This window comes from Oncorhynchus gorbuscha, linkage group LG15 (assembly GCF_021184085.1).
Source record: "Oncorhynchus gorbuscha isolate QuinsamMale2020 ecotype Even-year linkage group LG15, OgorEven_v1.0, whole genome shotgun sequence".
NCBI lineage: Eukaryota > Metazoa > Chordata > Actinopteri > Salmoniformes > Salmonidae > Oncorhynchus > Oncorhynchus gorbuscha.
Window position 1 is genome coordinate 50,432,710 of NC_060187.1, and position 26,042 is coordinate 50,458,751.

General features: G+C 41.2%; 1 protein-coding gene across 1 annotated transcript in view; it reads left to right on the plus strand.

The window, feature by feature from the left end:
* Positions 1-24,397, plus strand: part of LOC123997458 (TSC22 domain family protein 2-like) — a 48,003-nt gene extending 23,606 nt beyond the window's left edge. The window contains exons 2-3 of the mRNA XM_046301719.1: positions 21,415-21,466; positions 21,691-24,397. Of these exons, the coding sequence (XP_046157675.1) occupies positions 21,415-21,466; positions 21,691-21,987 (349 nt within the window). The 3' untranslated portion in view covers positions 21,988-24,397. The remainder of the gene's footprint in view (positions 1-21,414; positions 21,467-21,690) is intronic.
* The last annotated feature ends 1,645 nt before the right edge of the window (positions 24,398-26,042 follow it).

A 26,042-nucleotide genomic window follows, 5' to 3' on the forward strand; every position in this document is an offset into this window, starting at 1 on the left:
GCTGTCTGCCATGCTTTCCACACATCCTCATTACTCACTATTCAGTCGTCATTTCAGCTCTGAGGAGACCATTTGCACAGAAACCTCCTTGTTAAGCCTCACCCCCCCTGTGAGTCGACTGGCTGCAACACACAGCTAGATCGGCTAGCTTTTTATGTCAGTCGATGGGAATGGACAGAAAGGCAGGGTGAGGCCACAGCGACACGCCTAGTATTCATTGTAACATCTGAAGTAGTAAACAAGAGGGAGCCATTTATAGAGGCAGGTAGATTTGTTTTGAATGGTTTTTGGTTCATTTATTTTATTGCATGTTTTCACATAAGAAATCTCTGCAACAGAGTGAATCGAATTCTATTACTTGTCCCCACACTCACCTTCTCCCCATCACAGCTTTAACCAAACTCTGTCCTCGGGACCCCAAGGGGTTCACGTTTTGTTTTTTGCCGTAACACAACACAGCTGATTCAAATTATCAAAGCTTTGAATCGGCTGTGAAATGCTAGGGCAAAAACCAAAACGTGCACCCAAGGGGCTGACAATCCCCAAGTTTGCATGGTTGAAAGCATGGCATTGTGGGAAGAGTTCAACTTTATTTGCAACATGCGCTGAATACAAGTGTAGACTTTACCGTGAAATGCTTACTTAGAAGCCCTTAACTAATAGTGCAGTTCACACACAATTCAGGCAACACTTCAGGACATGTAGACATTTTTAGTGTGGCAATATACCAGTCACAAGGACCCATCATTCAAGTGTATTTTTCCCCGTATGTGTACAGAGTAGCTCCATGGATTTAGCACTGCAAATAGAAAATCACATCAAGATATTGCTTTGTATATTATCCCCTATTACAATGCATTTTACGTAATATTTTGTAAGCTCTTTATTGGAATTTTTGGGAGAGCTGAAGAGCAGATGATTGGTGAATACCTTCACCTCGTCTAACCCAGGCAAGGTATTTTTCGCTCGTCCATTAGCCTTAGTGATTTGACGATTATCTAAAATATCACTGTTGCATAGAAGATTTATTAGGTAGAAAACTGAAAATGAACACCCCCAAAAAAGTTCAATATTGAATTAGAAGATAAACCAGGCAGTTTAAGAGGACATATATTCTCCATGTTGACGTCATTGATGGAACTCCCTTAGTGAAGAATCAGTTCAGTCTTGTTTGGAGTTACTTGCGTCAGCTTATGATTAATTGATAACCAACTGTGAAGTGACCCAGTAACATGGGTTTGGCTTGTTTGACCACACCTAACTCCTATGGAGCATAAATCATTCACTTGCATTAAATTGACAAAATAACTTTCACACTCTTAACTGTATGTATCAAAGTTGAGAAGGTGAAGAGTAAACTAGTGAAATTATTGAGACACTTGGAGAACTTGAATTGTGTGTGTGTGTGTTGTATTGCCTTCGACACTTATTGTTTTGTTACTATCTTCCTTTCTACCCACCTGAAACTGAATACAGTTGAAGTCGGAAGTTTACATACATTTTAAATTCAGTTTTTAACAATTTCTGACATTTAATCCTAGTAAAAAATTCCCTGTCTTAAGTCAGTTAGGATCACCACTTTATTTAAGAATGTGAAATGTCAGAATAATAGTAGTTTTATTTATTTCAGCTTTTATTTCTTTCATCACATTCTCCGTGGTCAGAAGTTTACATACACTGAATTAGTATTTGGTAGATTCAAATGTTTCGGGTAGCCTTCCACAACCTTCCCACAATAAGTTGGGTGAATTTTGGCCCATTCCTCCTGACAGAGCTGGTGTAACTGAGTTTGGTTTGTAGGCCTCCTTGCTCGCACAAGCTTTTTCAGTTCTGCCACAAATTTTCTATAGGATTGAGTTCAGGGCTTTGTGTTGGCCACTCCAATACCTTGACTTTGTTGTCCTTAAGCCATTTTGCCACAACTTTGTAATTATGCATTTGGAAGACTCATTTTCGACCAAGCTTTAACTTCCTGATGTCTTGAGATGTTGCTTCAATATATCCACATACAAGAAATTTGTGAAGTGTTTGAAAAACAAGTTTTAATGACTCTAACCTAAGTGAATGTAAACGTCGAACGTCGAACTTCAACTGTATATGTGTATTGTAAATCAATAATTGAATCTCCTTTTGTAATGAAATGTGCTATTGGTAATACAAGTGACAATGTTGGATAATATTGAGTTGAAGAGGAATCCAGGTGTTTTGATGTGGTGGGAGAGGAGCATGCATTACTTATGTCCCTGTTTCGAAGATGAAAGACTTTCCCATGTGCTGTCTCATGCCTCTGCAGTGCCTTGACTTTCTGCCATGGACATTATTGGCTGCGAGCTAGCACCTTTGTTTTATGGGTTAGCTGGCAGTACACATCTCATTCATGTCTGTTTGTTGAGACGTCGTAGCTAGGGCCCGTATACATACACTCTGAACTCATGGTTGATGTAATGAGCGGTCACCCATGAAGAATGTGCTTTTGTGGTACAGGGTCTGTGGTAGGTATACAAAGTGCGATCTAGAAGAAAAATAAATGCACACCTATTAAGACGAGGTGCTGGCTAGCGGAATAGAAACTTGAAAATAAAAGAGCCGCACACTCTAGGAGCTCAGATGCAAAAAATGTAATACCAACGTTTTGACAGCCAAGCTGTCTTCATCAGGGTATAATCACAAACACGGGATGACTTGTTTATATAATGTCAAAAGACACAGGTGTCTGTAATCATGGCCAAGAGTGGCCTAATATCATTGGATAATAATCAAATATTAAAATGTCATACAAAGAACAGCATACACACAACAAATGGATAGCATATGATCATAGATTGTTTGTAAACTTGTGTAGTCAAATTAATTACAATGGCACCAGTGGGTAGCCTATGATGAAGCTATCTCTAAGGAGGTGTTTCTCAATTGCCATATTCAATTTCATGCAAGGTCATTTCCATAGAAGTTTGCATGCAGGGTGGGGTATGTTTTCTATTGCTGTTTTGTCACACTTGGCAAGAGATTTTTCCACCTCTCTGTTTATTTACACACAAGTCAGCTGGGCTGGGAATTGCAATGAACCTCACGGTATCACAATACTTAGGTGCCGATACAATATGTATTGCGAATCGATATTGCTCGCTATATGTCTGCTGCAGAGAGACGAGAGAGCATGAGAAGAAAAGTTTTGATCAGTCGGGAAATAAAAGCGCTGAAAACATGTTGGTTAATATAATGGAGAACAAGCTATCGTATGAAACACATCCAGAATTCTGGCGCAGATACAGCTGACTAGCGCTAGTTGACACAACCTTCAGTAACCAATATTTTTTGGGGGGAGGGGAGTCAAATATCTATATAATATTGCGATATGTAACTCTATATAACTAAAGTCAGCCGTCACAAAGCACAGGCTTCGTAACCTTTACCAATAGAGTTTAGTGCAATAGCCCTGTACGTCATGTGCGATTGCCACGCTGAGCATGAATGGCGGGATCCTTATGGCCACGTTGTTCTTCGAAAGGGGAAGCAAGGAACCTGCTGTTGAAATGGGTTGTGTTGGGGTAAACGACAGTAGCCGTTGTGTAAGATCCGTGGCTGTGTGCCGTGGGTACACCGGTTATGTGTTTGATCCCCATCCAGCTGAAGTGCCTTTGGGCTACTGTGAAGAATTCCCAACTCTTTCAACAAACCACAGGTAAACCTGAGAGCTTCCTCCCATCCATCCATCCTCCCTTTGAATGGAGTCAGCTAACTCTGCTCCTCTGCAAGGTCTGACTTGTTGGAAAGGGGAAAATATGCTCAAAAGCAATTTGAGGGCATAAGCACTTTGACTTTTTGACCAATGTCAAACCTTGTGGTAGGTGCAGGGCTGGGAATTGCCAGTGACCTCACAATACGATATTATCACGATACTTAGGTGCCAATAAAATATGTATTACAATTGTCATGATTCTATATGTATTGCGATTTGATGTTCAAAACATATTTTTCACCATATGTCTGCTGCAAAGGGACAAGAGAGAGCCATGAGAATAACTGTTTTGATCAGTCATGGAAATAAAAGTGCTGAAAACAAATTGGCCCCCTATTTAAAAAGATGAAGAAGAAGCTATGAAGGAAAAATACTGAGCTTTTGTGCAGGTACAGCCAACTAGCGCAAATTGATATTGTCAAAACGATACAATATATCGTCAAAAAGGATATCCCTATATGTAACCGGTATCCATTTGTTTTCCCCCATCGCAAGATGGGTGGGTCAGATCAGTCACTGTTTTACTTCTCTATTGATGTCGTTGGCTTATCCCTAAATTATTTTATAATTGCCATTCAAACTTTATAGTGCAACCACTGGTGTAAGCCAAGACATAAATTGCGTTGGTCTCATGTTTCCTTTGGCTATTTTAAAACGGGTGTAGTGTAAACTTAAGTGACTCTGCTCACATCTCTATCTGTTATGGGATACCTTTTAAACAGCAAAAAGCAGAGCGATGACAAAATATTTGGTCGCCATAATTGAATTAGCAATCACACTCACTCTGTTTGTAATAATAATATAATAATAATATATGCCATTTAGCAGACGCTTTTATCCAAAGCGACTTACAGTCATGTGTGCATACATTCTACGTATGGGTGGTCCCGGGGATCGAACCCACTACCCTGGCGTTACAAGCGCCATGCTCTACCAACTGAGCTACAGAAGGACTTGTAAACATTACAGGAAAGCTACTTGTTGGCATGGTAGATGGGATCGTTTTCAAAGGTGGCAGCACCAAAATTGACTTGTTCCTAAAGTAAACAGAGGACTTTTTTACTACATATCCCTGAATAAAATACTTTATGATTTATAGGCCATAAAAGTAGACATATTCATTGTGATTGCATCTCACTAGTCCCCTGTCAGTCTGGAATAGAGGGTGATTTGATCCAGATCAGGTATAAAATAGCATTTTATTGTTTCGAGAGAGGGGTAAACTCAATCGTGAGAACGCAGGGGTCTTTATTGTTATTGATGCACTTCGTTAGTGCACTATGTGATAATGGAGTCCGTCAACACATTTAGTAGGACACTATCCAGGTAGACCAACTTTAAAGGTTTTGCTCATTCAATTATGGTGCTTTTTCGGGTCACCACAACAACAATGATAAAAGTTTTTTTTTCAAACAATACCCCCTTACTACTCCTGAATTAGCCTCAATTTGAAGATGGGCCTAATCCCCCAGAGTATAATTGCTAACAGACCATAGTGTATTTCTTATACAGGGGCCTCCAAAGCTCAATTCAATTGTATAGTTCCCTTTCTAAGCGTCGTAAGGAGCACACATACCGAAAGTACATCATTTTAAGGGTGCCTCCACTGCAGATAAAATCTCAAATCTCTATCTACGGGGCCTGATGGATGTTACACAAGCCAATCGCACTAACTTTTTGCTTTACGACTTGGGGGGCTGGTCATCATGGCAAAGGGTGATATAAACAACTTATGTAAGAAGAACTCCCATTCCTAGAAGACGCTGCCACCTTGCCAGGCGTTTAGAGTCAACATTTTAATTTTGGCAAACCTCTCCACATCGTGACTGCTGCCCTTTTCATGCCATCTACTGGGTCCAGTCCAGTTAGCTCTGAGCATACATGGAGAAGCTCCCACTTGTCAGCATTCACATCAGGGCAAGAAGTAGCTACAAGAAGATGAGACGTGGATGAGGGCCTAACCCCTGGTGTTACACTACATGCTGTAGGCTTTTTTCACATTGAAAGGGAATTAAGCAGCTTCTCGAGCGGTATCGATTCTCGAGAGACACTGCTGTAATGTAAACTTCTGAATTTCTCACTTCTCGAACGCTACCTTAGACAGCCCCCCTCTAAGCGGCAGGGTAGCCTAGTGGTTAGAGCGTTGGACTAGTAACCGAAAGGTTGCAAGTTCAAACCCCTGAGCTGACAAGGTACAAATCTGTCGTTCTGCCCCTGAACCCACAGTTCCTAGGCCGTCATTGAAAATAAGAATGTGCTCTTAACTGACTTGCCTAGTTAAATAAATGTAAAATAAAATCCTGGTAAAGTTGTCAGTCGGACTATTGTCATCACTATAGATAGAATCAAACAATATTTGCATATAGCCATCTAGTATATCCCCTTAAAGTTCGCTTGTTAACTAGCCTTATTGACGTGATCGTTTAGCCAATTTGACGTGGTCCATCAATCAATCAATGTAGCCTGTCATGTCTGTGAACGTGATCGTGAACACTTTTAAAAACAATGTTGAAAGGGGGATAATGTTACCTAACTTTTCTAGGTAGGCCTAAGTTGGTTAGAGAAAAAAGTACATTACTGTAATTTCCGGACTATAAACCGCTACTTTATTCCCACACTTTGAACCTCGCGGTTTATACAATGACGCGGCTAATTTATGGATTTTTCCCGCTTTCACAAGATTCATGCCGCCAAAATACTGAGCACCGTCACATAATGTGATGTAAATCGAGTGCGCTCAAACTTCCCATCATTCTGATTACGGTAGTGATTTTGTCACCGTCATCATGGCAAAGACACGGAGAAATGCATATGATGCAGCTTTCAAGTTGAAGGCGATCGATCTGGCTGTTGGAAAAGGAAATAGAGCAGCTGCATGGGAGCTTGGCCTTAAATGAGTCGATTATAAGACTTTGTAAACAGCAGCATGAGGAACTGACTCAGTGCAAAAAGACAACAAACCTTTCAGAGGGAAGAAAAGCAGATGGCCCAAAGTATTAACAGCCACTCGACATCAGTGTAAATAGTGCATTTAAGGTGGCGCTCTGTGTTCAGTGGGAGGCTTGGATGACAAATGGGGAGAAATCCTTCACTAAAACGGGCCGCATGCGAAGAGCAACTTATGGTCAAGTCTGCCAGTAGGTCTTGACAGCGTGGAGCATTGTCAAAAAAATCCACTATCATCAACATGTTTCGAAAGGCTGGACTGCTGCGTGTTGAAGGGGCAGCATGAGCTCAGCGGGGTATTTGTCTCCGAATGAAAGTGACGAGAGCGACAATGAAAAAAATCCAACATCGGATGAAGCAATTCTGAGGCTAGCAATTCTGAGGCTAGCAATTCTGAGGCTAGCAATTCTGAGGCTAGCAATTCTGAGGCTAGCAATTCTGAGGCTAGCAATTCTGAGGCTAGCAATTCTGAGGCTAGCAATTCTGAGGCTAGCAATTCTGAGGCTAGCAATTCTGAGGCTAGCAATTCTGAGGCTAGCAATTCTGAGGCTAGCAATTCTGAGGCTAGCAATTCTGAGGCTAGCAATTCTGAGGCTAGCAATTCTGAGGCTAGCAATTCTGAGGCTAGCAATTCTGAGGCTAGCAATTCTGAGGCTAGCAATTCTGAGGCTAGCAATTCTGAGGCTAGCAATTCTGAGGCTAGCAATTCTGAGGCTAGCAATTCTGAGGCTAGCAATTCTGAGGCTAGCAATTCTGAGGCTATTCAACTCCCGACACTGAAGGAGATGACTTCAGTGGTTTCAGTGCACAGGAGGAGGAAGATGGTGACCAATGACTTTCTTGGTAGGCTACTGTTTTAATTTTTGTTACCGTGTTTTGTTTAAAGGCTGTGTAAAGTTCATTTGTTTCAATGTACCGGTAGGCACCTGCGGCTTATAGACATGTGCAGCTTATTTATGTACAAAATACATATTTTTTAATAATTCAGTGGGTGCGGTTTATATTCAGGTGCGCTTAATAGTCCAGCAATTACGGTATGTCTACTTACCACTGTTTAGCCAACTGTACAAAGTTTCTACCTGTGGCTTACAATGTAAACATTATCAGCTAAAAGTAATGTTACATCGGATGGGAAAGGATGGTAAAAATTAACCGAAACCACTCATACTTGTCAGGTATAGTTCATTTTTATTTTATTACTCAATTATCCAATTAATGGTGGCCATTTATTGAGAGATATTAAGGCTACCCTCACAGAGCCTATCTGAAGTTACATGTTACATGTTTGTTTACTAATTATGAAAAGCATGCAGTTACTTGCTGTAGCCCTATAACTCTGTTGGAGCTCAATTTGTGCAATTGTTTTGTGTGGAATTATCAAACATTTATATTTCTGACTATGCTCTTCTCGAGGTGATATTACAACCAAACGTTAACATTTATTTAACAATCCCTTGAAAATGGCACACAGTTCTTACTGGTTTTAGCGGGGCTGCGGATCTCCTTGCCCCCCAGCAGGTAAATCAAGCACTGCACCTTATTGACATTTTATTGATAATGACCTATTCGTATGAGAGGGGTAAACATTCATGTTTGATATGCTAACGTTACTAGCTAGCAGTAGCTATCTGTGCTGTATCGTCTTGCAAGCTCCATTTAATGTGTGTATGAACGAGAACATAAACCATTTAATTGTCTGCTTGCATTGTTGAATTATGCTTACTGCCTTGTGTCTACTGTAATATTGATATTTATGGTAAATTTGGAGCTGCAGAGCAAAAACATGTCACATTGCCACCCACAACGAAAGGTAAGGCAATGATGTAATGTAAATTGAAACGTTTATGTACATATTACTTCAATTGAGATCTTGTTGCGGTGTCTCTCCTTAAAATTGGATCAATGGGAGTAGCCCAATAGTGCATCTTGATGTTGAAAGGGGAGCCTCAGCTGCTCCACATCAGAGGTGAAGCCCTAATTGAGTCTCTGTACCTGATCCTGTGACTTTGATCTGATGAATTCAGAGGCTCATTAGCGGCCAGCCACTATTTGTCCTCTTAACTACTGCCCTCGCACCAGGAGGGGGGGGACTGTGGAGGTAACACTACTCCACCACTACTTGCGCCTTACCTTTTACACATTCAATGGAGATTTACTCCCTCTTCGACCCAGTGGGTAAAACAGAAGTCAAAGGAAAAGCTGAGATTTTGCAACTAAAGAGAGTGCAGTTGTGCCAAAGCACTGACCTGGGTCGTTTGTCAGCTGTGAAACCCTTGACAAGGTGGTTATTGGAGTGTAGTAGAATGGGCTGGCCTCCAAATCTGCAGTTCCCCACTGAGTTCACATATGGAGTTTGATGGTTACATTATACCCTGCCTCTTTACAGTCTCATGTCCTCACGAGCCCAAGGGGTTCATGTCCACTCCCTGGTAAGCCAGGATTCTAAGCAATTTAACAACCTTCCCAGCTGGAAGTTATTTTAGCACAACATAAAAGCCCAACATAGCTACAGCAGACTTCAGAAGTTTAACGTGTGTGTGTGGCAAACTTTCGCCACTCAGATCCAAAGCATCTATAATTCTACTTACTGTACCTCTCCCGCATATAGTATATATTTTTTTAAACTAACAATCACCAAAATAAAAACTTGGCAGTCAAGTAAAATCTAAAATTCAAAAAATGGTATGGCATGGGTCCCTCATTAGATTTGATGTTTTTGTCACTCAGAAAGCATAAGTACATATGTATAAGCCATGGCATATTACAATACATGACCAAAAGTATGTGGACAACTGCTTGTTGAACATCTCATTCCAAATCATGGGCATTAATATGGAGTTGGTCCCCCCTTTGCTGCTATAACAGCCTCTACTCTTCTGGGAAAGTTTTCCACTAGATGTTGGAACATTGCTGAAGGGACTTTTTTTCATTCGGCCACAAGAGCATTCGTGAGGTTGGGTGAATAGGCCTGGCTCGCAGTCTGCGTTCCAATTCATCCCAAAGGTGTTTGATGGGGTTGAGGTCAAGGTAGCGTTCTCCTGGCATCTGCCAAACCCAAATTTGTGATGAATCACAAAAGTGTGATTCATCACTCCGTAGAACGCGTTTCCAACAGGACAACGACCATAAGCGCACAGCCAACACAACGCAGGAGTGAGTGGCCCTGCCGGAGCCCGGACTTAAACCCGATCAAACATCTCTGGAGAGACCTGATAATAGCCATGCAGAATTTCTTCCCATCCACCCTGACAGAGCTTGAGAGGATCCGTAGAGAAGAATGGGAGAAAGTCCCCAAATACAGATGTGCCAAGCTTGTAGCGTCATACCCAAGAAGACTTGAGGCTGTAATCACTGCAAAAGGTGGTTCAACAAAGTACTTAGTAAAGGGTCTGAATACTTATGTAAATGTGATTTTTCAGGTTTTTTTATATACATTTTCAAAACTTTCTAAAAACCTGTTTTTGCTTTATCGTTATGGGGTATTGTGTGTAGATTGAGGGGATAATTTACATTTGTTTAATTAGAATAAGGCTGTAACATAAAAAGTAAAGGGGTTTGAATACTTAATGAGTGCATTGTATAGTGTATGTAGAATTGCAAATTCTCTCTCAGCCCTATGGAAAAGTATGTAGGATTACAGGAAATTAGCTTCAATGTTTTTCCTCACAGCCCCATGACAAAATGTGTATAATTATTGGAAACTTGCCTTAAAACTGTAAAAAATAAAATAATGATAATAATCTGCCCCAATGGCAAAATCTGTAGAATTACACTAACTTTGCCACCACTGTGGCGGAAAAATCATAGGGACATGCAAGGGACATCTGCAGACAGAGCAGCTGATTGTGTGTGCGGGCATGTGTGTGTGTGTGTGTATGCGTACATGCACCCGCCCAAGGATTATGCAACAGGACAGTGAACAAACTTTTCCGTTTTTTTATTAAGGCCTGTTTACAGGATAGGCATGGGAGGAGCACTGCTCGTGACACTGGAAAAATACCACCAGTTGTCTGATGGTGTGCAGGCCAGGGGCGGTTGACGCGGTCCACTTTTTCATTCTCTGTATCGTTTCTATTGTGTCAACCAATCCCCATGTATTGTAGACGACATATCCTAACAATGCATCCTCAGAAAAACCCTTGTTCAGATGAACCTGTTTATCCATTTCCCACATCCTTCAATTGTTGTCTTTCATGGAAAGATGGCATTATTCCTTTCAAAGGAATTAAGACCGGCAGATAGTCTTCGGCATTGTGTGTGCTGCTTCGTGTGTGTGTGTGTGTGTGCTGCTTCGTGTGTTTTCAATGTGTAGGCCTATAAATGTATGTAGTTTTTGTGGCACATGTTTGTAACGACAGTTTAACTAGATTTTAACTACGCACGCTTCGTCCTGTAGCATTTTCCTTGCTGATCTCCACTGGCTACTTGTTCCTCAAAGAATTTACTATGAAATGTTCCTCCTTGTCTACAAAGCCCTAAATGGGCCTGCCTACCTGTCAGACCTACTTTCCCCCTATGAACCTCCACCCACCCTACGTTCAAGCCACACCAAACTGCTCCATGCCCCCAGGACCAGGCTCCGCACAATGGGGTACCCACAATGGGATACCCCGCACAATGGGATAATTTTATTTGTGCAACTGTATAAAAAATACTAAACTGAAATATCACATCCTACTTAAGTATTAAGACTCTTTAATTAGTACTTTGTTTAAGTACCTTTTGGCAGCAATTACAGCCTTGAGTCTTGGGTGTGACGCACCCAAGGTGTGATGCATTGGGTGTGATGCATTCGGAAAGTATTCAGAGCCCTTGACTTATCATATTTTGCTACGTTACAGCCTTATTTCTAAAATGTATTACATTGTTTTTGTTCATCAATCTACACACAATACCCCAAAGTGACAAAGCAAAAGCAGGTTTTTCTGAAATAGGTATTCAGACCCTTTACTCAGTACTTTGAAGCACCGTTGGCAGTGATTACAGCCTCGAGTTTTCTTGGGTATGACGCTACAAGCTTGGCACACCTGTATTTGGAGAGTTTCTCCCATTGTTCTCTGCAGATCCTCTCAAGCTCTATCAAGTTGAATGGGGAGCGTCGCTGCACAGCTATTTTCAGGGCTCTCCAGAGATGATCGATCGGGTTCAAGTCCGGGCTCTGGCTGGGCCACTCAAGGACATTCAGAGACTTGCCCCGAAGCCACTCCTGCATTGTCTTGTCTGCGTGCTTAGGGTCGTTGTTCTTTTTGGATGTGAACCTTTGCCCCAGTCTGAGGTCCTGAGAGCTCTGGAGCATGTTTTCATCAAGGTTCTCTCTGTACTTTGTTCCGTTATTCTTTCCCTCCATCCTGACTAGTCACCACAGCATGATGCTACTACCACCATGCTTCACTAGGTATGGTGCCAGGTTTCCTCCAGTCGTGACACTTGGCATTCAGGCCAAAGAGTTCAATCTTGGTTTCATCAGACCAGAGAATCTTGTTCCTCATGGTGGATGTCATAAGGTGAATGCACCAATTTGTAAGTCGCTCTGGATAAGAGCGTCTGCTAAATGACTTAAATGTAAATGTAAATGTATGAGAGCCCTTTCGATGCCTTTTGGCAAACTCCAAGTGGGCTGTCATTTTGCCTTTTACTGAGGAGTGGCTTATGTCTGGCCACTGTACCGTAAATGCCTGATTGGTGGAATGCTGCAGAGATGGTTGTCCTTCTGGAAGTTTTTCCCATCTCCATAGAGGATCTCTGTCAGTGACCATCAGGTTCTTGGCCACCTCCCTGACCAAGGCCTTTCTCCCCCAATTGCTCTGTTTGGCCAGAGGGCGGGCTCTAGGAAGAGTATGGATGGTTCCAAACTTCTTCCTGTTAATGGGGTCTGAATACTTTCCGAATGCACCGTAAATGTTCACTCTTCAGGCTTTGTCTCACCTCTATTGGCTGGACTACTGTTATGGCCTTCCTCCTAGACTTTGATTGTTGCTTTCGTGCTATGTTTTTTATATAAACCATATATTAAACTCTTTCTGTTATTTTTTTATTTTATGCACTCAATATTTATCCAGCTGCTCTTAGTGAAAATGTGTTGGGAGTGATCTTTCTATCTAATAGGCTATGATGGAGTTCACACTTCCTCTTCCGATTTATAATGTGGGGAGGTCAAAAATAATGAAAAACTACAGTATATACCAAATCTGTTAATTCCTTACTTCTCCTTGCCATTCACCTGATAATACGACAATGTTTTTGCTACCGTCTGATGGGTTTGCCTGGGAGGGGGTCCCAGGGCAAGATAAGGTTGAAGACCCCTGACTTAATATGGTCCACACACACCCGCATAGTTGTCAATGGGGCACGACATCGCCCCTTCCCCCTCAGGAGGCTGAAAAGATTTGGCATGGGTCCTCAGATCCTTAAAGGTCTACAGCTGCACCATTGAGAGCATTGGTATGGCAACTGCACCGCCGTCGACAGCAATGCGCTACAGAGGATGGTGCGGGCGTCCTAGTACATCACTGGAGCCGAGCTTCCTGCCATCCAACACCTCTATCAGGCAGTGTCTGAGGAAGGCATGAAAAATTGACACAGACTGTTCTGCCTGCTACCGTCTGGCAAGCGGTACCATAGTTTTGGATCTCGGACCAACAGGCTCCAAGACAGCATCTATCCCCAAGCCAAGAGACTGCTAAATAGTTAACCAAGTGGTTACCCGGATTATCTGCAATGACCCTATTTTGCACTGACCTTATTCACATTCACAAGACTCTACCCACACACAATACACTGACACACTACCTCGTACCACTGTACATTGATATGGTACTGGTACTCCCTATATATAGCTTATTTCTTCTATTTTTATTCCTCTTGTGTTCTTCCTTTTATTATATATATTTATTTTTACTATGCATCGTTGAGAAATGGCTCTTAACTAAGCATTTCACGGAAAAGTCTACCCATGTTGTTTTCGGCGCATGTGACATACAATTTGATTCGATTTTGTTGGTATCTGACCCATACCAATTCAAGAGACTCAAAAACAAGCTTGTACCTAGTTTGAATTGCACTGGTGTCCGTTGTTGCAATTTGGCCAAGTGCCATCACTCACCGCTGTCGTGAAATGGACTCATGCTAGCCACAAGTTCTGACTGAGCTCAATTGTCATGAAACGCAAATGCAGTGACTTTTTGTCTCTTTCTTACAAACTTTGAGAAATTATGAGGAGCGCCCACAATGTGTGGGGGAAGTGCTTAGTAATGAGTCTCTCAGAACTAACAAATTAATAAAACGACACGTCCTGATCAAACATCCAGGCACAACATGACGGTAAACACAGGGAGTTCTTTCAGAACGGGGCAGAATGCTTCAGGAAACAGTGCTTCGAAAGTGGAAAAGTAAGTCAACTAGCAAGGCACAACTGTTGCTGTCACAAGTGATACTTTTTATTCTGAACTGGAATAAACTGATTGAAGCAAGATCCTTTTTGAGGCAAACACTCACACAGTTCTGGGTTGCTCATCTGCATCAGGAAGCGGTCTCCTGCCTGACTGAGAAAGCAGTAGATGTTCTGATCCAGTTTGGCACCACATACCTATGCAAGTCAGGGTTCTGAAGTACAGAAACTGTCTCAATGTTGCACTGTCAAAAACTGAGCCCAGAATAGACATGCTTGTTGAAAACTTCAACCAGCCACACACCTCCCCATTTTGTGTGTGTGTGTGTTTTCTGGACTACATCTGTGTGATGTGATTAATCAGTTTATTCCAATTCAGAATTTTTTTTACATTCAAAAGTTCCAACCTAGGCTTTCTATCAACAAAAATGTATACAGTAGGCCTGAATTTTGTATCTGTATTAAGGTTGCATGATCAAAAAGCCTGTGTGTATGTGTTCTGTTATACATCTGTGTGATGTGATCAATCCATTTATTCCAGTTCAGAATGAAATTATTTATTCTATTTTAACAGCAACAGTTCCAACCTAGACATAGTTTTTAATGGAGAAAAATAAACATATTTATGGTTATTTAATTATTTGTTTTTGTCTATATTGCTTTTTTTTTAGGCACAATGGCAATGAAATGTATCGATATTCACTTATAGTTGCATATTTTCCTTGGGTCCCAGGAAAACACCAAATTTCTCACTTGGGTCCCAGGCTGAAAAAGTTTAAGAACCCCTGATCTAAAAACATTGATCCCTAGTGGTCTGAATATTGACTTTGATCTCAGGCCCTTCTTATGAACACATTTTTATTTTATGAACAAGTCTTATAAATATTCTTTCTACAGTTTATTAGCGTACACCTAATATGTTTCCCCTGTTGATGATGCTCATTATACATTAAGATGAACCAAAAGATTACATGTAACAAATATGAAATGAAATACGAAACTATTGTGTGAAATTGAATTAATAATGTATGTTGATGCTAATATGATGTACAATATTCACATATATACAATATGTACAATGTTTCAATATGATAACAATAGCGTAATATTTTTATTTTATTTTTTATTAAGTTTCACTAATTTTAATTAACTTAATCATTATGACACACCCCTCACTATTGCACTGTCTACATAACCTGGTTCAAGTATTTATGACATTACCCTGAGGAAGGCACAGTGATGCCGAAACGTTGGTAAATACCCATTAAATTGCTGGGAGTTTATATATGGAGTGTGTGACTTTATTTTGATAGTTTACAGCAAATCGCATCTATAACATAGTCTACAGCAGTGATTTCCAAACTTTTTTTAACCTGGGCACAGCTTGATGGTAAAAAAAGTTGGGCATCCCTAAAATGTCCTTACTAATTTATTTAGTATATAGACCTCATCTGCTCCATAATACGTCTTTAGTTTTGAACGGTTTGTGCTAGAGTCGAGCGGTGCAACAACGGACACAAAGCCATGCTCCGTAAGTTTCTATGGCAGAGCCTTTGGTACAGCTAAGCCTAATCAGACTTGCCTCTGTTGTCACAGGCGACGTGAAATGAGACAACTGATATTGCTCGTGATGTGCACTCCTCAAATGATAAATGTAACAGCCTGAACGCACTGGACTTGAAACAATGATCGAGATGTAATCATGTACCATTCATATATTATCTGAGCGGCACGACATACAAGTGTTATATGTGAGCATATCAAAAAATGATCAAGATTCAGAACAGTTTTGTGGCACACGAGAGTTCCTCAAGGCACACCAGTGTGAATCAGGGCACCCATGTAAGCAGTCAAAATATAACAGGAGTAAGAATAACATTGGTTTAGACTCACTGTTTTAGGGCACGCCCCAGATTCCCTGCATATAAGTAATTTGAACCCTGTATGTAAATGTTCCTCCTGGCTCCCTATTTGATTGAAAAGGTCATTATTAGCTCAATAGCATTCCGAGTCCCCTTAGGACCCTAGAGACCCAATATCCGGGAAGGTTTATACTGGGCTCCTTTCTTAAATAATTGGTACCATCAATTAAGGCAATGGGGGAGCAAAGCTGGTTTCTAACAATGTTATTTGTCTTTCAGGTCCATTGTCCCTTAAGTGTTCTTGACTTGGGTGAACATGGACAAAGCCTTTATTAAAAAGTGTTTATTAAGATACCTTTATAACTAAGCTTATTTTTTTTCTGTTTGACATAGTTCATAATCAGCTGGAGTTGTTCCTCTTTTGATTTAGGTGAGGATAATAGCTAATAACTCAGACTCTGCTGACATCAACTGGTCTAGTGACTGTAGTGCAGCTTTTGAGAAGATTAGAGAGGCCCATATGCTGTTAACTCTGGGGATAAATAAGGTCTCCGCATATGAAAGAGCCTAGCAGCTTGTCGTCAGTCAATAAGATCTTCTCTTAGCACCCCCATCTCCATAGTTTGAGATCCATTGGCCGAGGGAGGGGCCATTGAAGTATGATTTGTACAGCTGTCTTCACCTAGTGTGGTGTTCGTTTGGGTTTGCAGGGTGAAGTGTGCATGTGCGTCGGTCCCTTAATGAAGAACACATTGGATTTTTGGTCTCCGAAAGCATGTGATCAGACGAGAGAAAAGGGGAGACCGTACTCTCTGCCCTCGCACGTGTTCTCTGTGTTTTCGTCTCCCCTTTATCCGGTCAGCACCCCCAACCCCGAGTGTGGGGTGTTTTGGTTCTGCCGGTGCCCCGTTGGGGGTGAGGTGACTTTGACGTGTGGTGTTGGGGTTTATGCTGCCTGGGTGACTGGAATGTGTTGAGGCTCTGGGGGTGATTGGAATGTGGGGTGTTGTGTTCCTAGATTTGTTTGTTGTCTTGACACACACACACACACACGTGTGCACTGTTGTGATCAGGTCCTTGTTATGGGTGACACACACAGCAAGCCATCTCTTATATAAACAGCCCATAATGTCCCCTCCCGGAATAAAATGTACAGGCTGCCTTGTTTTCCTTGGATGCTGATTGCCAACAAATTAGATTTGGCTGCCAGTGCCTGCCCTCCACTTCCTTTTAACCCCTCCCCGCCCATCATCCTTTCCCATCTCTCATTAGACAGAGACGCAGCAGAATATTGCCGACTGCTGTCACTGTGTTTTGTTATGTTTGTTTCAGAGGATGAAGAATGTATTATTCTCTCCTTGTTTATCAACCACTCAGATTGCAATCAAGGCGGGTCAAAGATGTGGAATGCGGGCAGTTCATTTTGCGGTTTCGCATGTTGTTGTGGACCTGTCAGCACAACATAACATTCCCCTCGTACCCATATGTTAATAGTAAATCATCACAGCAAGAACAATAGCTCCTCAATGGTCCACTTTTAAGTAGAGAGACCGGAAAAGGTCAAATTGTATAACGATCCAGTTTTATTTTTCCATCTTTTGATACCTGCTTTTGATAGTTGGACGTTTGCATTTTGAAACTGCTTCAGACTGGACAGAGAGGACATTGTTGACATGAGGAAAGTTGAGTTGGAAATTTGATTAGTTTAATTATTTTAGTAAATTCACGAACAGAACAAGTTTTTATCATGGGATTTGGCTAATAGTAAAAACTCTTAAATCACAGAAAATAGTACAGTCAAATCTTCTTATGATTAAAATCTGGAGAACAATGTAATAGAGAAATATAGATTCCCAGTTGATAGTGTTGTAGCAGTTTGCTTCATGTATGTGTAGTCAGCCATACGCACTTAAATAATAAATGCTGTGCTCTAAACCATTAAGGGTTTTGCGCATTGGAGCCTTTAAATAAAATTGAGGCAAAGTAAATTAGAAGGCACACAGAACCTGAAAATATTAACTAGCACCCTGAATATCCATATTCAATAATGTAGTTATTTAAACGTGAATGCCATAATTTGGTTTTGATAGACATCAAAGAATCCTCGTGCTGATTTTAAGAGATGTGAGTAAACTTCTTTTTAAGACTAATTTAGTAACAGTCTATATGGATATAATAAAGGGGTGGGTTGACACATGTGGTGTGATAAATTAAATTTGTCAGTGAATGTCAATAAATGTGATCATATCAGCCTGTCGCACGAGAAGGCAAATGAGAATGTCAAGCGCACCAAACTCCTCCCCTAACATTCTTCCAAGCAAGTCAATGTGACATGTAAAAAGGCTTTTAAAGACTGGAGACACACACAACCATCAAAACACTGATACCTATGACTGAGAGTTGTGTTTAGGGAACTTTTGGGCATCATGCGTTGCAAAATGAGCTACAGTCTTCCTTGCACGCCAGGAACCTCACCCGCATATTCAGGACGTTTTGTTTCTTACAGAGCACGTTGCAGGTAATAGCTTTTGAGGATTTTGGATACGTTTGTATTCCTCATCATTGTGTAGCCTCATCATTTGCTATGGTATGAAAAAGACGAGTCAATAATGCTTGATTTTTTTATCAATGCTTTTTAGTGGGATTTTATCAACTTGCTTGTGCTCATGCTCTAGTTTTGTATCCATGATCAGTTACTAGAAGAACAAAGTGTCCCATTTAGAGTTGTTACTGTATTTTGTCATTGGTGGTGTTGTGCCACTGTATTACAATTTGTATCGACTTTGCAGTGATACAAGGGCTTTGGCATCTTTCTTGTAGCATCAGTAACTTTAATGTGGTGTGACATTTGATGGTCGGTTGTGACTGTCTCTCTGCAAGTCCAATCATAGCCTTGCTGTGCTGCTGCCAGTCACATACAGGGCCTAGGCAGTACCATAGCATCGATGATTGACAGGTGCCTTGTTTATATTGCATGGAGGAGTCTATGGCATTTATGGAATAATTGGGACCTTGATTTGAAAAGGATTGCATAGTTTTCTGCAACAGTTGAGATACCCTGACACACACAAGTGTGTCCCCTCAAGACTTTAACCCATGCTGATGTGCTCCAAGTACTAATGTTAAGGGGCAGTTGGTACATATTTACAGCAATTTCATATTCTGTATGCTGTTCATGTTTGATTTGTGCTGAGGAAACCTAAACGTTTCCGCAGTCATTGGAGCAGAACAGCATGGGCCATATAGTTTTACCTCACCCGTGAATATGGATGAAGAATAACATTTAATGTTTTTAGCTGGGTCAGTAAAATTTGAAATCACATTAATAGCAAACTTCTACAGACCTGCACAAAATGTTATCTTGCCAGAGCACCTTCTAGTGGCGTGTTGCGCCTCTTTGTTCAGTCGTGCCTTTGCAGGGCGGTGTCGTACAGGAAAGGCAGCGACTGCGCATTGGTCTTTGTAAAGGATAAAAAATGACAACCTTTGGGAATTAAATAGCGACATGTTTGATCATTTACTGTGTCAACAAGACGGTGGGCCCTGAACGAGGTGAGTATTGTGCATTTTCTGTAAGGATAAGGCGTTTAACGGAGTGACAAACGAGAGTTATTGGGAACCATCATAAAAAGGGTACAATAAACGCGTTGTATTCGACTGTGTTGTCGATTAGACAACAAAAGATTGCTACAAATAATATCTTCAAAACTGTCGAGATAAAACGTGACAAAGTATAGTTTTATATTGTATTACATCTGAAAGGAGACATTTATTCAGAGGATGGTGTTTGCCTCTTATGCATTTGCATCAAAAAGATATCCACGGTTGTGAGATTAGTCTATTTACGTATGATTTGATTTGCATTAGAAGCGCAAATAATACAAAGTTTCACTTCCAATAACAATCCGTTTTTGGTCCGTTCTGTTTTGCGTGGCATGTTATTATTCTGCCTCTAGAATGCAGTGACCACCAGTTGCCCACAAATTGTTTATATTCTTCGATAAAACAATTTTATTGGAATTCGCTTATTCCCTAATCATTGGGTTTTGTATGCATTGTATTAGATATCATACTTGAGTATTTGCAAAGGGTGCGCCGACGAGGCTCGCCTTTGCACCCCAGTATCTCAACTTGCACATTCATCCTTTGCACATCCTACCATTCCAGTGTGTATTTGCTATATTCTAATTACTTTGCCACCATGGCCTATTTATTGCCTTACCTCTCTTATCCTACCTCATTTGCACATGCTGTATATAGATTTTCCTACTGTATTATTGATTGTAATGTTTGTTTATTCCATGTGTAACTCTGTGTTGTATGTGTCGAACTGCTTTGCTTTATCATGGCCGGGACACAGTTGCAAATGAGAACTTGTTCTCAACTAGCCTACCTGGTTAAATAAAGGTGAAAAAACAAACTAGTCTTAAAGACTTGTCAAATAAATGTATCCTCCCATTAAAATTCTGGTTCTTTAAATCACATTAATCTACTCTGCCTGTATGGATCCCTTTCTATCTGTCTTGAGAATTGTTTTTACAATTTTAAAACATGTAGGGGGTAGATCAGCTTTTGGCTTCCATCAATGTTATTGATCCCATCCTTCAGCTCCACTCAATCCCTCCTGTCTATCTCTGAACACTATCCTGTTTAGATTTCTATTTGCCATATATTTTTCAACTGTGCTGTGATTTTTCAAAAAAATGTAACCTTTCTATTCTCAGATTCTACATATTGTAAATTCAAGATAAGCATTTTTGCTAAGAGTATTATTATTGCTTGATTGACTGACTTTTTAAATCACCCAGCCGTGCTATTTGCAGAGTTAGCTCCAGGTAAAAGTTGTATTTCTTCAGCAATTCCTGAACCTGTGACCAAAAATATGCTACATATAGGCAGTACCATATTTGACTTCAGCTAGTGAAGTGCAACATTGATTTCATAAAATCAACTAGGTATGTTGCCAGCAAACTTTTAACATTGTATCAACTAGCCTATTCCGGCAAGGGAAAAGTGTTTGGCATTTTGTGACGTTTCCACTGGATATATGGGATCATCAAAGCATGACATTTTGTGCTTTCACACCGAGACTTGGTGATTATCAAGATGGAACTATTAGCCTCATTTGCAATGGATTTTTAAAATATTTTTTTATATATATATATATATATATATATATATATATATATATGCTGTCACCGCAACAATGTTACAACATATAGTGGAAAGCCTTCCCAGAAGAGTGGAGGCTGTTATAGCAGCTAAGGGGGGACCAACTCCATATTAATGCCCATGATTTTGGAATGAGATGTTCAACAAGCAGGTGTCCACATGTTTTTGGTCAAGTAGTGTACCTTGGAAGAGCAACATACATTTGAATGTGTAATAGATGATTTGATGATTATCTTTAAAGGAATAGGGTGGCCCCTCTTTTCCTCATTCCTTCGGTAATTAACATTATTTTTCTCTTATCTCCACAGTGCTTCCGGAGCCAGTGTTGTTGCCATCGATAACAAGATAGAGCAAGCAATGGTGAGTGCGTCTCTCGTTTTACCTTCTAACTAGGCACTACAAACTTATTGAACAGTTGATGTACATGATTTGACCTGAAGTCAGTGGTGAAGCTTGAGAAATGTTTGACATGGTATTATATCACTTTTGCTAGCCCTCTGACAACCTCTCTTATCTCTGTAGTGTGTGTGCATTGTTGTATGGTCCTAAATTGTTGTGCTAATGGCAGGCCTCTCTTTCCTTAGGATCTAGTGAAGAGCCACCTGATGTACGCAGTGCGGGAGGAGGTGGAGGTGCTGAAGGAGCAGATCAAGGAACTGTACGAGAGGAACTCTCAGCTCGAGCAGGAGAACGCCGTGCTCAAGTCCCTGGCCAACATGGACCAGCTCACCCAGCTGTCGTCCACCCAAATCAGCCCTGCCGGCAGCACCTCTCCGTCTCAGCAGCTACCCTCCACCAATAACACCAATACCAACACCCCCCTGGAGGGTGAAACCCAGGCTTTCAGCCTGCCACAGCAGCCCAACGTCACCTCCGTGTGATCCCATGCTCCCGTAATACACCTCCCCGACATACGGGAGGTGGAGACCCCAACAAACAACCAACCCCTGCCTCTCCTGCCGCATTGCAACATAAAAAAAGAGCTCAGAACTGCATTTGATTTGTTTTTTTAGAAGCCAAAAAAAACAAGCAAAATCAGCTTTTGTTTGCCACCCTTGTCTTCGACTTGTGTGAAGAGCCATGCTTCATTTTTCGTGCTGCTGCTGCTGTCGTCGGGCCTTCCCAGTATTAGACAAACATCATCATGTGATAGCATTCTTTTGGCCGGGTGTCCTGCTTTAAGTCTATGGGGAACTGGCCAAGGGAGGAGTGCGGTGCAGGGCCACCGGGGGTAAGAGGCAATCCGGCTCATGGTGGCGGTAGTGGAGGTGGTCAAAGAGGCTGAAAAACGTGGGGGGGTTCTACTTCCTGGGAGGCCCTTGACTGTTCTATCCCCCACTCCACACCGGGTTGTTGGTAGCAAGTGGAAAAGAATGGGGGAATGAGAACAACAAATAGAGACTGAGGTGGAGGAAAGGATTCCCCCCCCACCAAAGGAAGAATGTGTCTCACGCCGTGAGAAGACCAAAACTAGTTTTCCCAGAGCCACCACACTTTGACACAAAAACCTTCATTAGTTCAGTTTTAATGTTTGCAAGTTATTTATTTCAGGGATACTATTTTCATAATGTAAATGAGCAATGTCACAGAATTGACATGTTATAAAAATAAACTAGTTTCTCTCTTTGTTTCTGGTATGTTAGATTATCTGTCAGGCAGTCAATTGGTAGTCTAATGCAAAAAGTAGTTCCGTAAATGCAATAGGTTCTCTTAAAAAGGCAATTCCCATGTCATATCACCGCTAACACTAAAAGGCAGTTAACTTAATTAAATTAATCCAGGTTGAATGTACATTTTGTGAAGAGTAAAGTATTAAAAGCATAGAGGGATTGTACAGGTGAACTGCAGTTTTTGAGATGAATTGTTGGTAGTTATATTTTGATAAACCTTTGCTGTAGTTTCTTTGTTGCCAAAATTGGAAGACAGTTGCCATACTTTCCCAACGGTTTAAAAATTCTATTGCACATATTTACTTTCTGGGCTGGGGGTAAAAAAAAGCTGTGAAATTGTTCAACCTACTTTGTAACCAAAGACTCAAAGCTGTGTAATAATTTAATTTTTAATGTACACGTTTCGTTTTTTAACTTTTTTTTTTACTTCCTTGTTTCTTTTTCTGTTTAGCATGTTCTGCATGATCTATAATTAAACCACTTTCTTACCTCTTCTTTTTATTTAGCACTCTTATTGTAACAGTTAGACTGCTCTGTCCTTTACCCATCGTTTACAAAGAGCTGCCAGTTAGAACGAGAGGAAGGAGAACGGAATGGAAAGAGGGGGGGGGAATGAGGGATTAAGAGGGAGAGTCAGAAGCACACACTAGCAGAAAATGAAGTTTGAGCCATCTTTTTGCTTATGCGAAGTGTAATGAATTTCATATGCAGACCAAAAAAGTTTTGTTAAATTGCAAATGTTACTGTATTTAAAGGCCCAGTGCAGTCAAAAACGTGACTTTATATTTCCACACTATGAGTTTGAAAAATACTGTGAAAATGATAATGCCCTTTTAGTGTAAGAGCTGTCTGAAAAGACCACCTGAAATGTCAGCCTGTTTTGTTGGGAGGGAGCTTTGGTTTTCCATGGTGATGTCACCATGCAGTAAATTGGTTAATAGACCAATAAGCAGTTCCAAACCTCTCTGCCAATAACAGCTCATTTTCAGTTTTCCCCTCTCCACTCAAACCACTCCCAGGCAGTCCTAGCAAAATTCTTGCTTGAGAAATTGCTCATTGCTTAAGTAGCTCTTTTTGTTTTCAATTAAAATGGTCAAAAATAAATAATCACAGGAAGGTACTGAATTGTTACCCAGAAAGGATTGATTTTGAGATTTAAAAAAAATGGCTGCATTGGACCTTTAAGTAATGCAAACATTTAGATTCTGATTGTAGTGTACCAACACATACTTCAATAAAAAAAACTGCTAGACTATAACTTACCAACTTAACGGAAACTATTGTATACATTTCACAACTCCAGCTTGAATCTGGTAAACTATTGAATGAGCATATTCAACATGCGTTACATGTCTTTTGTGCTTCCTGTACCATTCTTTGTGGCTTAGAACCAAACCAAAATTACCTTTAGCAGGATGAACTTAGATTTCACCTTTGCAACTGGGTATTATTTTTTTCTTTTGAAGGAGATGCCATGTTCATGCCAGGTGTGTACTGTGTGGACGTGATAATCACTGAGCCTTGGAGAAAATATCTTAACGATGCCCTTGTAATGTGCTGTTGTGGCAACAAACAAAAAAATGTGTAAAAAAATAAATTACTGTTTTATTAAGAATGTCAATGTCTTGCCCAGTGCAAATTGTCTTGTGTGTCATCTTACAATGAATGACTAATAATCAACCTTCTGGTTACTGATGACTTGTTGTACAAGTATGAAACATGCTGTATCCAGGTTATAGAGATGCCAAAACATGTATCTCTCACCACAATCTCTGCTTGCTGTACTTTGCTCTAGGATCAACAAGAACTAAATTGATGTTCACTAGGCTATTTTATTTACTCATAGGTACGGTTTTGTGCTCCAAACGTATTGGGGCAGTGACACATTTTGTGTTTTGGCTCTGTACTCCAGCACTTATGATTTGAAATTATACAATGACTGGGGTTCAGGCTTTAATTTGAAGGTACACTGCTCAAAAAAATAAAGGGAACACTAAAATAACACATCCTAGATCTGAATGAATGAAATATTCTTAAATACTTTTTTCTTTACATAGTTGAATGTGCTGACAACAAAATCACACAAATTATCAATGGAAATCAAATTTATCAACCCATAGAGGTCTGGATTTGGAGTCACACTCAAAATTAAAGTGGAAAAACACACTACAGGCTGATCCAACTTTGATGTAATGTCCTTAAAACAAGTCAAAATGAGGCTCAGTACTGTGTGTGGCCTCCACGTGCCTGTATGACCTCCCTACAACGCCTGGGCATGCTCCTGATGTGGTGGCGGATTGTCTCCTGAGGGATCTCCCAGAACTGGACTAAAGCATCCGCAACTCCTGGACAGTCTGTGGTGCAACGTGGCGGTTGGTGGATGGAGCAAGACATGGTGTCCCAGATGTGCTCAATTGGATTCAGGTCTGGGGAACGGGCGGGCCAGTCCATAGCATCAATGCCTTCCTCTTGCAGGAACTGCTGACACTCCAGCTACATGAGGTCTAGCATTGTCTTGCATTAGGAGGAACCTAGGGCCAACCGCACCAGCATATGGTCTCACAAGGGGTCTGAGGATCTCATCTCGGTACCTAATGGCAGTCAGGCTACCTCTGGCCCCCCAAAGAAATGCCGACCCACCGCCAAACCGGTCATGCTGGAGGATGTTGCAGGCAGCAGAACGTTCTCCACGGTGTTTCCGGACTGTTACGTCTGTCACGTGCTCAGTGTGAACCTGCTTTCATCTGTGAAGAGCACAGGGCGCCAGTGGCGAATTTGCCAATCTTGGTGTTCTCTGGCAAATGCCAAACGTCCTGCACGGTGTTGGGCTGTAAGCACAACCCCCACCTATGGACGTCGGGCACTCATACCACCCTCATGGAGTCTGTTTCTGACCGTTTGAGCAGACACATGCACATTTGTGGCCTGCTGGAGGTCATTTTGCAGGGCTCTGGCAGTGCTCCTCCTTGCAAAAAGGCGGAAGTAGCGGTCCTGCTGCTGGGTTGTTGCCCTCCTACGGCCTCCTCCACGTCTCCTGATGTACTGGCCTGTCTTCTGGTAGCGCCTCCATGCTCTGGACACTACGCTGACAGACACAGCAAATCTTCTTGCCACAGCTCGCATTGATGTGCCATCCTGGATGAGCTGCACTACCTGAGCCACTTGTGTGGGTTGTAGACTCCGTCTCATGCTACCACTAGAGTGAAAGCACCACCAGCATTCAAAAGTGACCAAAACATCAGCCAGGAAGCATAGGAACTGAGAAG